The following is a 13,191-nucleotide window of genomic DNA, read 5'->3' on the forward strand; positions in this document are numbered from 1 at the left end:
TTTCACCTTAGAGTTTCACATTCGTGGAAACACGAAAGTGAATGGCAAATCAGACTGATCTTGTGGACAGGTTGCAAATTAAGTGTATGCTTAATTTAGTGCTCCACTGTTTAAACACCCCCCTCCCCCTCCGTATTAGTTAAGAGGCATGCAGATGTATACTGGTCGAGTGTCAGCCTGAAGCACTGCTGCTCTGCAGCCAGGGGGCTGGACACAGAGCCTCACCCAGCATGCCCCACAGTGGCCAAGTCTCTGGATGTTCCCAAAGATTCCCAAATATGGAAGAAAGTGGTGACTGGCTGGCCCCTAAGATGACCCCAGACTCACCCCCAACACCATCACCCCTCAGCACCCTTGTGCTGGGGTGTCTGCTCAGTTTGACTCCAAGACCAGGGAACACAGGATGGAGCCTTATCAGGTCACTGCTGTGCATGCCCCATGTCTGCACAGCTGGAACAATTCATGTCCCAGCAGTGTTGCTTCAGGCAGAGACTGCAGGTCTTCCACTGCTTCCTCAGCAGGATCCTTGGCCTAGATCACAGCTCTCTGGAAGTGCAGGCTGACCTGCCTTGTTATGTCCTCAGTTATGTCTACAGCCTTTTTTTGCTTCAATGCTTCTGCCCAAACTGACATGGCAGATGAGGATGATGCCATATGACATGCCATGGACTCTGGACCCATGTGGAACCAACTCCAAACTGATCAGCAGGGTGGGAGGCATGTCTCATGATAAACCAGTCCTAGCATCTGCTTAATCTGCCCTGTCAGTGTTCAGGAGGTAGTGGTCAAATTCAGCCATATGGGACTTGCAACTGCATCAGGGCCAGTGACAACACCCACAACACCATTCTGTGCCCTACACACCAAAACATAGACTCCCAAGAGTTTCTTTGCTATGACGCATCATAGACCAACAAGATCAGTTCTCTGGCCTGATGGAGTGAGGAGAGTGAGGGAAAGTCTGCCCCCATGTTCCCAGCATCAAACTGCTAGTAGCGACTGTTTCCACCACAGCTAATCAGGGATCTGGCACACCCACTCCACCTCTGGTTCATGAAGCCTTACGTAGGTTCCTGGGATGCCCACAAGGAACTGTTTGCCTACCCCATCAGCAGCTGTTGCTTGACTGGAGTGTGCCTTTGGACACCTGAAGATACACTGGAGGTCACTGGGGGCTTCCCTGGATATCACCAAGTGCTATGTGCCCTGCTTTGCCATCTCTGCCTACAGCCTTCATAACATTTGCAAGACCAAGGGGGGAGTTTTCCAAGATGCCTGGGCTGCCATGGCTTCCAAATGCCCAGGGTCACGCTTGTGCATGAAGACCTAGCAGGCAACTTCCAATCCCAGAGACCAAAGGCAGGTATGGGATGACTTGTGGGGCGGGAAGAAGGGGAGGGGAGAGGTGATTTGGGATTAGGCATACATTCCCTTTTCTGTTTTTCATTTAAGCGTTAATTTAATAAACTTAAATTGTGCCTGAACCCTTGAAGTGTGCTTGACTGAGTTGGAGTCGTGGGGGTGAATACTTGAACACCTACATGTTCAGGGCTAGGGGCAAAGCAAGGGGCTGTGCTCCAGTGAGGAGTAAGAACAGCTGGTTTCTTTGAAAATAAAATACTTTATTAAACAACCAGTGGAAAGAGGTTCTTTAAAAAAAAGTGCTAAATGAGCCAAATCAAAAGCTTCCTTTAAACAAGCAAGACCTTTCCCTGTGGAAAAACACCTCAGGTAAATTTAGTCATCTGAGGGGGCTCATGGAGGCAAGCATGTTCCCCAATCACTTTCCCCCTCCCCAGGGTAGTGGGGTATGCCTCAGTGCGGAGGGGCTGGGGATGGTCTTATGATCATGAGAGGGGTCAAGTGAACTGGAGTCACTGTAGGCTGAGGCATCACTGCTCATACATGCTGCCACGGCCTCAGAAAAAAACAGTGGTTGCAGCATGTCTAAGGTATCCGAGTCCTTCGAGAATGATAGAGTGAGCGCTGGAGTGCTGCTAGGTGTAAGAGCTGGTTGCCTGTGCCCAGAAAAGGTGTACAGGTCCCTGAAGATAATAGGAATCAGAGGGGGGTCCACAGGACTGCTCTTGCCACTGACTGCGGATGGGTGCTGCCTGCATCCACTATGCAACCCCAAGAGGATCCATGCCATGTTATGTCCCCTTGTGGTATGCGGTTATGACCTGGAGACCTGCCATCTCATGCTGTCCTGAGATGCAAATTAAGGATCTTCATTTTGGCCCTGTACTGCTGGTGGTACCCCCAAACTGCCATCTTCATGACTTGTACATACACTTGTACATGGCTTGATTGCACTGGCTTGACTGGAGTACCTGTTGGTTTTCTCCATCACAGCCAAAAGTTGCAAGCTAGTTGAACAACTCTTTCCAGCTCCAGTTATTGCTGCACCTGAAGGATGCACTGAATGATGCTGGATCAAACACTGTAGTATCTAAAGAGGTCAAAAGGGGAGTCCAGATAGGTTTCCTGTATGCTTCCGTTCTAAACCACATGTGGAATGGTTTAATTATTGTGTGTGTCCACTGTCACAACCCAAAGGTGTGATTTTGTTGTGTGCGCGCTTTGGCACCACTGAATTATTTTCCCGCCAATTTGTAGCTTTCTTTGCAGTGTGCATTTCTTCTTTGCAGCACAGAAATGCACTTTGCAAAGAGTTCCCGCCATTTGTATTATAATTCGAGCCCCATTATTGGCTTGCGTGAAATTATTCACACGTGGCAGCTAGCGATTGGCTTGCTAGCCGTATAAAAGGCTTGAGTGGTTTCCGCCCAAGTTGGAGAACTCCACGAACACCAGGAGGAGGAGACTTCACGCTATACGAAGATCTCTAAGCGCTGCGGAGCCTATTGGACCCAGTGCATTTCAAGCAGGCAACAGGGGTCTGATCAGCCTCTAGCCTCTCCCCGTTGCCGTTCGCAATTCTCGACGTAGCCCTCTCCCTGCGTGCAAAAGGATCCACGGAGCCTTGACAACTCCGTGGGAGTGATCCGAATATTGTCTGAGTCCTCAAACGAGGATTTAAGCGGAGCTGTGCCTGGGAAACTGTCCAGCCTACACCGCGACCATCTTCGGTGTAAGTAAACAATCTTGAATCAACCATTAAGCGTCCGTGCCTAATTCCAGCGTGTCGCCTGTTCTCTCCGACCCAGCGTGTCCGGGCTGCTGGCCACAGCCCGCGCGGTGCGAAAAAGGGCCCAGAGCGCTCCCAGCCCGCACATCCACAACCTTACTGTGTGCAACTTGGCCAAAATACAACTTCTTTGCCTCTCTTCCTTCCTACCCCATCATGCAAAAAATGGAGATGCCACCTTACAAAACAGCTTGCTGGAATAATCATATGCTTCGAGAGGGCAAAGAATTACTACACACACAAACAAACCAGAGCAGCACAATAGAACCAAATAAGAGTATTTACCATTCTCTTTTTCGGTAGCAAAGGATGCTGGTCACCACCCCAAACACAAGAGCCACTGCCACTGGGATGAGGATGGCAATGATTAGCCCCACAGCTGGAGAAACAAATTGTAAAGGTATTATAAGTTATAAAAAAAAAAGTCATTAGCCAAATTTTGACGTTTCCCCACGAATGGCACACCCCCATTTTAGTTTTTATTCCATACAGCTAAACGCTGAGTGTTTTTTATACAACTTTACCTGGCCATCTTTTTTTTTTTTTTTTTTTTTTCCCCCAAACTATTCAGCTTGCTTGGCCTGAAATGCACTGCCCTTTTTTTTTTTTTTTTTTTAAAGTTCATAATGTCTTTTACCTCCCTGAGCATCTCAGTACTGTTTATTGACCTTGCTCCCTTATACAAGTGCCTCTTACCTACTGTGCACAGCGTGTGGTTTCATGCACTTCCATGCACATCCCTTCCTGTTTGTCAGTAAACGTAATTTACCCATTTGCTACCCTCCAGAAACTCTGTGGCTTCTTGTAATTTTCACTGCTTTTTTTTTGTGCATTACTGCTACGTCTTTTTGAGAGGAATTGAACAAAACTTGAATACACATTTAAAATTCACTACTGACTTTTACCGCTTTAGGGTAGGGGAAACTGGAGCAACTATTTCCTTAATAGCTGAATTCCCCTCTAACCACTTGAGGCCTTTTCAACGTTCACCAAATGTTTTTTACTGAGCTGCCCGCTGCAACTATTAGGTGTCTTGAGCAGTTATGACTTCAGACCCCAATGACTAGTTTCAGTTGCTTTTCTTCTATACATTAGTATGAGCTTCATGTTTGCTGTAATCAGGCTGAATTTTTTCTGACCTGCAACAGTTTTGGTGCTGTTTAAAAATATGGGTTGCAGGCATAGTCTGCTAAGAAGGTGAAGAGATCAAATGAGTCAAAGTCAAGAAGCATTAATAAGCAAGAATTTTCAACTTACAGTCTTCTTTTGTCACCACATACAGGCCATTGGATGGGCCTATTCCACCAGCAGTGTAGGCTCGTAAGTCCAACTGATAACTTGTTTTGCCTTGAAGGTCAAGTATTCGCAGCGACTTTTTTGTTAGGTCAGTAATATTCTTTACTTTTAGCTCAGGATGCCCTGTTTTTTTGCCAGTGAAGAAGGTATATAGTGTCAGAACACGTTCGCAAAAAGTCTCAGCACAAAAAGGTGTTCTTAAAAATTTCAAATTAAGGTGGAAAATGGTCTTTTAAATAGGGAATAGATAAAAGTTATCCTGCAATAAACTCACTGTGACTCTAATCTAACAGTGTGTTAAACAGAACAAGGAGTGCATCTTCCCTGCAGAAGTCTAGTTATCTATACTGAAGCTACTCCTCTTAAGTGAAATTAGCAGGAGTGAGAAAAGATGCATTGTGATATAACACTGGATCTGCTACATCCTCTCTCTAGAACTGCTTGCGTCTGTTTGTGGCCTGAAGTTTGGGGAAAGCATCCTGTGGTTTTTAGCAATGGTTGTTTTCTAGCAAATTCTGGGAGAATTTGCCTGTGTTTCTGCAGGAAGACAGAGGACTTAATGCTGTGGATGCTGGATAAGTCCTCTCAGCTCAGAGTAGTTATGTTAAGAAGTTTATGACCTGTACTAATTCTGGATTTAACCTGCAATGCCTGAATGTCCTAGCCAACTCTAGTTGAAAGCCTCATCAAATTGAAAGAGTTTATGCACATAGCTAGGGCTGTACCTTTGGGGGAGCAAGGGGGGGGGGGGGGAATTGGGGTGACCACCCTGGGCCCCACACTTGGCAGGGCCCTGCGGAGGCGGGCGGAGCAGTGCGGCGATGCCATGTTGCCGCCGGCTTCACGTCTGGCTGCTCAGTACCCCCTGCCACCGAATCCACCGCTGAAATCGGCGTGTCTGGCTGCTCGCCGCCACCCCACCGCCACTGAATCTGCCTCCAGCTTCCTTGCATCCAGGGACAGGGCCCCGCACAGGCTGAGTTGCCCTGGGTCCTGCACCCTGCTCAGATCGTCTCTGCATGTAGCCAAGTTGCAAGAGTATCATTTCAGTTGTACTTAAGTTTCCAATGAAGATAAGTTCAAAGATTGAAGAAAGGGGATAACTGATGCCCAAAATGAAAGTTTCTGCTCAGTGACTAAAAATAATGTGCTGCTTTGAACTACACTACACTTTTTACTACAGACATCACATAACCTTAACTAGCTACATGTTAAGATTATTTCTTCTCCTGTCGCTATGCCACCATGATTATTTTCAAAATGAACCAAACATTTTATAGAGGCATCACTGCCCAGGAGAGGAACATGGAGAGAGATAACACAAGGTACCCAACATGCACTGCACAAAAACACCCAATTACTAAAGAAGGTCCACTGATGAACAGGAATCCAGGTTTTCCATTTCCCACGAAAAAAATGGAGTAAATTGCAGATTTCCCCCCTGGATTTCTCATTTTAGCAGAGAAACCTGCGGATTTTGCAGTTTTGCAGAGACCTCTGCATGCTGGCAGAGCTCCAGCCTGTAGTGGCTGGGAGGGAGTGGGAGGATGGTGGTCAGGCAGGGGATGCCATGGGCGTGTATATGCAAATGACTGCTGGGCAGCTTGGAGAGCAGCTCCTGCAGATAAATTAGGGGAGGGGGGGAAATTGAGGCCCTTATAGGCAGGGAGGGACTTGGGCAAGGCTGAGGCTGAGGCCCAGCTGGGCAGTGTGTGGGGCTGCAATGAACAGCCAAAGGGCACCAGTGGGGATCGGAACGGGGCCACGGGTGGCGCTGTGCACGCTCGGGGAGAGCGGGGTGGGGAGGGGGCACATGCCCCCCAGATCTGTGTGCAGGGTGTGGGTGGGGTAGGCTGCCTACTGCAGGCTTCAACTCTCGCTCTGCTGACATCCCCTGGTGCTTTCACAGCCTAGCAGGTGCAACCCAGCACTGCACGGCAAAGCGCCGCTGTACAAGAAAGCTGCTCGCCACTGTGAGCTCTGCACTGCCCTGATGATGCGTTCCTTGCGTCCATGGGGGCAGCACGAGTGGGGGCGCAGGGTTGTGCTCCTCACTGCTGCCATGCATGTGGGAGACATGTTGCCAGGGCAGCATGGAGCTTGCAGCAGCATGCAGCTTTTCTGGGTGGCTGTGCTCTACCCTGCAGCACCAGGTCCCACCCATGGGCTGCAGAGGCCCTGGGGGAGAGCAGCACGGCAGGAGCCCGAGCCCACAGTGCACACCTGTTCTGCCTCTGCCCAGTACACAGATCTGGGGAGTGCGGGTCCCCCCATCCCCCGGGAGTGCGAGCAGCTGCAGGGAGCCAGCCCCACCTGCCCGAGCATACAGCAGGTGGGGAGCCAGCTCTGTACTCTGCTCCGCTGCAGCAGCTGCTGACTTCTGTTGGGGACAGGGGTTTGTGGACCTGGGTGCCTGACCCCACAGCTTTGGCAGCTGGGGGTCCCTCCAGCCCCTCCAAACTCAGTGGCTTCCAATTTGACTCAGACCTTTTAATGGGTCTTCTGATTCGATTCGGATTCAGAGATTTGGCTGCTGAATAGGGCCGAATCTCCTCCAAATCGAATCAGCTACTGAAGCTTTGCACAGCCCTATCAAATAGTTGCAGCACATAGATGTGACACTACTACTTGTTCCTGGGGAATGCCTGTGCATGCGCACTCTGGCATGCAGCAAGTTGCCTTGGGTGGGGTAGGGGAGGCTGAGGCCAGCAACTGGATTGGCCCCAGCAGCCTTACCTGAGGTCCTGGGGTCCTCCTGGAGCTCCAGCAGCAGTGATCTGAGTGCATGGAGTCTGATTGGCAGCCAGAGTGTGGCTCTGGCTGGCCAGGCTCCAGTTTTGGGTGGCACATGCTGCCACCATATGCACTGCCCCACTTTTTTCTGCTGCGGGTTTTTTGACACTGGACCGCATTGCAAATTCACAGCACAGTGAACGTGTGCATGGGTGGTCTGCGGCAGCACAGATGGGTCTGCAGCACTTCAAACTGCACATGCACACTGGACACATCCTAGTCAAAATAGATTTGTAGCACTGATGAAAAACACCTTATCATATCATTCACTTAAGATATTTAGTAACTTAATTTACCTTTGTCAATCTTGTTGACATGATGGCTAGTATTTTAGTCGTTGACCCCCTTCTGGAGTCTTTGGCAGTTTTTAAAGTCCAATTCTGCTACCAAATATTACTAATTGAATTGTAACTAAACTTTTTCCCTATAAGTGCTGTTCCTCACAAAGTATTCAGAGTTCACAGGAAAGTTGAGGGATGGGTTGTATTTACCTGGTTCCAATAACTTTGGTTTTAAAGGATCTTTTTCCCCCTTTGCAAAGAAAAGCAAATATCCCTTTAAAAATCCCTGGCAGTCTTCAACAGGAATGTTTTCCCATTTTACCAATATGGAATCTGAAGAGGTTTCTTCTACAGTAAAATTAGGTGCAACTTTTGGAGCTGTAGGGTGAATTGTGAAAAGATAAAAGTTAACAAACGTTTATCCTAAATTCATGTCAGACCCACATGTTGTTTAGGGGGCTAACATACTCAATAACTGCAATTTCTTCTCTGTCTAGTTTTCTCTTTGACAAAAAGGAAAAAATGCAAATACACAAACACTGCAGATAGAAATAGTGGTTTCTGAAGCCCACACTATAGTCAAAGCTTCATTTGTACAGCAGCACTGCCTTCAAATTAAGCTGATGACAGCTGTACTATCTTATTAGCTGTAAGTGGGAATCCACACGCATCACCAAGCCAAATCTAAAAAAACTGCTGCATTCATGCAATAAAAGATGGCATAATGTGGGTTTCGGGACCTCTGTTGTTTTTGATCAGAAATATGGAAACAAACCAGCTGGACTACTGTCCAGTATAGAGGTCTGGGCCTGGCAGTTGGGAGCAGAGGGGAGAATATTTTTTCCATTTGAAAACTGAACAAATCAGTCACAGAAGAAAGAAAGATACTAAACAGGGAACTCCATGATAGCATTTATTGAAAATTACTTTTTGGGGTTGATATCTCACTTGAATTTGTTTACATTTTGACTCCGAACATCAGACTATCAGTTGTCTTTTCAGAGATTAGAATAAAAACCAGCTACATTGCAGAAAAGGGACAATTACTAGTGTGAATAGAAACACACTAAAACCTCTTTATATCTATACATTAGGGGATGTAAGAAGATGGGTCTTAAGGAGATTCTGTTCTCTAACTATCATCTAATTTATCTGGTGAAACCTATCGCAGATTAATCACATTTATTTTATCTTGTATTTCTAAAGGCTCTTAATAATAAAATGGACATACCCAATTCTTGTATGTATCCAGTTATGTTTTGCAATAACTGATATCCACTGGATTTACAGGCATAGAGAGAAAAATTGTATCTCACACCAGGCTGAAATAGAGCTGCGAAAGAACACTGTCATTGTTAAAAAGGATTTACTTAACAAAAGTTGTACTTTTAACTTTCACATGCCTATTTATGTAAATGCATTAAGTAATAACATCAATAACTTGACCATATGGTATGCGTGTATAAATATTTTCCCTATTTTGATCCCTCTAAAAGCTGGGTCACTGTGTATAGTTTGGAGTCAGTAAACAATCTGGATCATTCAAAGCAACTTGGAAGTCCTAAACAAATAATGTTCATAAGAAAATCCTGGAAGTGGCACAAACTGCTGTTTACCACTTTAAAACAGAAAACATCTGTGATGCTACCACAGACGCTCACCCCCAAACCTTCCAAAGCTGTCTTTCTCCTTCTTAGATACGCAACGGCCAGATGACTCCTACTACACCACTGTGATTCGAAGTAACTACCAACTCAAACCTTGAACTAAGCTTGATAAGACATATGTCCTTGTTCTCTTTTTAACACAAGGGGACAAAATTGCAATGTCAAGTGCCCTCAATCATCAGCAAAGGTGCAGGAGGTATTCAGCTACATACTTTGTAGAAACAAAAGCGTAGGCCTTGAACCCACATTTAGTTGCACAGAGGCAGGGCCCAGGACTGTGTGGAGTTACAGGGAAGCCAACTTTGACTTTGGATAAGTATAGGAGTCTGCCTTCAAGAATCTCATTGTAGGACTGAGGCCAGAGGTGAATTTGTTAATCTGATACCAGTAGGTATCATCTCACAACACAAGAGAAAGATTCTAGAAATTGGAGTCCAATGTTCAAATACCGAACCATGGATGCCTGCCTAGAATAAGATGCTCTCATTTTGTGAAAGCTACACAGATGCAATAATAATTCAAAAGGTAAGGAGCTCATATATCACAGATCCGAAAGTATTCTTTCAGATGAGTTATACCTGAACCAATAAAAGCAGAAAGCTTATTTCAGAAAAAACTTTCCTGTATAAACAAGTCTAAAACACTGATGCTAGAGTGGAACTTTACTTTTAATTTACTGATTTTCTAGCAAAGTCTGTGCCCTCTTTCCTTGTTAATTTCTTTTCTACTCAGTATCTCTACCATTGTTCTCAAAACAGCAAACTTATTTTGATTTCTTAATCTGCTCACCAGCATCTAGATACCTGGAAAGTGCCCTGTTCTACAAGAGCCAATTGTTTATGGCATGCCAACAGATGGATATTGCCCTTTCTTACTCAGTTATAGGAGAACAATGCATTAACCTGATACCCCTCCCTTCATAAATGTCTGGGCAGCCCAGGGCTGCACTTAAAACCTGAAGGACATGTAAAATGTTTAAAAATAAGGACATCAGGCTGAAGTTTGGGCTTCAGCTACCTTTTCTGCACCTCTAAAACATTCTGCAAGTGCAAAGAAAACAACGGTAATTAAATCCAGATGTAATAGTTAGATACCTCAGATCATGATGGAACAGTAAAAAGAAATCTTAGCCTAGAAATAGAGTTTAAAATAAATCCAAGCAGTATCTTTTATCTTTTTCATTGATACTTTTCCTGTTTCATTTTCAGAGACTACACACTATCCAAGCTATGAATTGAAAGGTTTCTGTAAAGACACTGATTATATCTCACCAGATGTTATCACAGCTTCTGTTGCATTTGAAGGAAATGTTTCCCAGTCCACACTATAGGGTTCACACCCAGGAGAACGACACCATTTTACTGTGTAGCCGCAGTTAACATCTGGGTCAGACTGCCAAGTAATGTAAATTCCACTTCCTGTTGCAATTGCCTGCTTTGTCTTGACATTGTCTGCAATAAAAATAGTGTATACAAACCATCAAAGAAATCCTACACATTTGTCTTTCATTCAACCTACAAGGAAGCCTTTGAGCTAGAGTATCTAGAAAACCAGATACACAAATGCACTGAGGTCATTCTAGAAACTCAGATTGGACCAGAGAAATTTACAGAGTCAATGCACATCTTTTTGAAGCATTATAAACCACTCAAATGTAGTCTGTGCTGAATCCTTTAGCAGGGCTAAAACAAATTCATGGATTTGCTTTAATCTAAACTGGGGGTGTCAAGCTCATCTGGCCCTGCAGACTCAATGAGGATCTCTGAGCCACTCTGCAGATCCAGTTGGCCACTCTGGAGCCAGCGCTCATGATTGGTCTGGGAGGCAGGAAGGGGGGGTGTCACACAGCCCTGGGCAGTGTGCGTCACCCCACACCGGGACTCGCACTGCCAGCAGTACATGGGCTGCATCCAGGGACTGGCATGGGGCGTGTGCTGCATGTGGCACCCCATCGGTCTGGCCCCAAAAGCCAGGGCTGGTCAGGACTGGGCACCAGGTTGTCTGTGGGTGCCAGAGTCGGTGCTGGGGTGGCCATCATAGAGGACAGTCTGGTTGTCCTCTGTCTTCTATTAATTGTTCTCAAGACAGAACAATAGAAGACAGAAAGGTGTCGGGTTTCGTATCAGTAGAGGACAGTAGCAGAAAACTGGAATGTCCTCTACGGTGGCCACCCTAGTCAGTGCCCAGGGCTGTCCAGCGGGGTACCACATGCAGTGTGCGCCCTCTGTCAGCACCCTGGACTGTAGGCAGGCAGTGCAAGCCCCGGGATAGACCTGACATTTGGTGCATGGGCTGGATCCAGTGTCACAGGCAGTGGTCACGGTGGTGGCACCAGGTCCAGCCCAGATGCCAGACTGGCTCCGCATGCTGAATGTGGGGTCACTACAAGACCCAGGAGCTGGGTCCAACCCACGTGTTGTATGTTTGACATCGCTGACCTAAACGGACACCAAATACAGCAAAAACTTCTAGCCAATTCCTTTTATCCATCCATTTTAGGGTTTTTCTTTCAATGATGCCACCCATTACTGCAGCAATCAAGTCCTTCCGTATGGAAAAAAAAAAGGGGAGAAGTCAGACTTTGTAAAGTCTCCATGAAGTTTGGCGGACTATGTGGAATCTTTGTTATCTCCCTTCTTGGGGAAAGCTTCTGCCTAGGCTAGGGTTTTCTTATCAAATTCATAGATTTATTTACTTTTTTGGACGAGGGATGTTTGGACTCAGGGCTTGAGGTAAAGGAGTGTCTAACGCCACATAGTTCTTAAAAGGGAAAAGCTTTTGCAGTAAACTTGAATTGAGGGCTGAACTTAAGCTAGGCAGCCTTATAAATAGCCCCCTGGGATGAGAGGGCAGTAAAATGAGCAGTAAGCAGAGAATAGGGGCTCTGGGATAAGTAGCTCAGGTCTGGGACTGCCTTGAGGAGGCTTTTCTTGTGCTAGTGACTTGGGGTGGTTGAATGGTGCTAAACTGTTTGCCTAGTGCCTGGAGTGGGGTCCCCCACTTTGGGTGTGATTGTCGGTTAGTCGGTCGGTCACCCCTTCCTTCTTTCTCTCTCTCTCTTTTTATTTTCTTCCCCCTTCTGGAGCATTTCACTGAGTGACAGGGCTGGCTCTGGATGAGGCTAGTTTAGGCAACTGAGAGTTGGAGCTAGGATAGGCAGCCTTATAAAAAGACAGCTCCAAGCAAACCATTGAAGCAGTGAACACAATGGCAGCAAACAGAGGGATTTTGCTTAGGGAATTTGCTGTGGCAGGGAGCCAGGGGGCAGGAGCCTATGTGCCTGTGTGCACCAGAGGCCTGGTGTGGGTGCTTGGTGCACAGGTTCTTGTGGTGCATCTTTTCCCCCTAATATCTCTCCCCACAGTTTTTTTTCTTTCCTTATAGCCTCTCCACCTATGGCCAACATTCAGTGGGATCCAACAGGGCTAAAGGATACCCCCTCCAAGAGTCACTGCAATAACTGCAGATTTCATCATATATTTTGATGAACATTGACTTTTTTCTTTTTTTATTGTCCTAAATCTTGGTCCTTATCTGCTGAGATGACCTCATTTTATACAGGGCAGACAATCATGGCAGAGTGAGTTAAAGGGAAAGACCAGTTTTTTAAAGTTTGCCAAAAGAAATTGCTTAACACCTTGCAGATAATCAGGTGACTATTAAAGGGCCTGTAAGCTCCACATTTGATGTGTGCTGTCAGCCAACAAAACTAAGGCCCTGACAAAGAGATCATCGTTGAATTGCTAATTAAGGTAATATTAATTTCATGTTTTCCCAAATAGAGAAAAATGAAGAACAGAACAGGAGGCAGCCAAACACTCCAATTTAAATTATTGAAATACTTGGTTTCAAAGATGTAAATTCAAGGAAAGCACAAGTCAAAATGCTATTTTCTATACTTGCAGAAACACTCTTATTCCAAAACAAATATGTGTAGGCTAAATTAGTGTAGTTTTATGAGACAGGTATTTCTTTGAAACTTTCTGAATCCTGGGGTTCAGCA

The 13,191-nt window shown here is 45.9% G+C and overlaps 1 protein-coding gene across 4 annotated transcripts in view; it reads right to left on the minus strand.

Annotated features, from left to right (window-relative positions):
- Positions 1-13,191, minus strand: part of LIFR (LIF receptor alpha) — a 96,225-nt gene that overhangs the window by 3,558 nt on the left and 79,476 nt on the right. For all 4 annotated transcript variants that reach the window (XM_006028938.3, XM_025210391.1, XM_025210392.1 and 1 more), the window contains 5 exons: positions 10,460-10,639; positions 8,753-8,854; positions 7,732-7,899; positions 4,409-4,570; positions 3,437-3,530 (listed from right to left, as the gene is read on the minus strand). In XM_006028938.3, coding sequence (XP_006029000.1) covers positions 3,437-3,530; positions 4,409-4,570; positions 7,732-7,899; positions 8,753-8,854; positions 10,460-10,639 — 706 coding nt within the window. The remainder of the gene's footprint in view (positions 1-3,436; positions 3,531-4,408; positions 4,571-7,731; positions 7,900-8,752; positions 8,855-10,459; positions 10,640-13,191) is intronic.

Source organism: Alligator sinensis, unplaced genomic scaffold, assembly GCF_000455745.1.
Source record: "Alligator sinensis unplaced genomic scaffold, ASM45574v1 scaffold881_1, whole genome shotgun sequence".
Classification (NCBI taxonomy): Eukaryota; Metazoa; Chordata; order Crocodylia; family Alligatoridae; genus Alligator; species Alligator sinensis.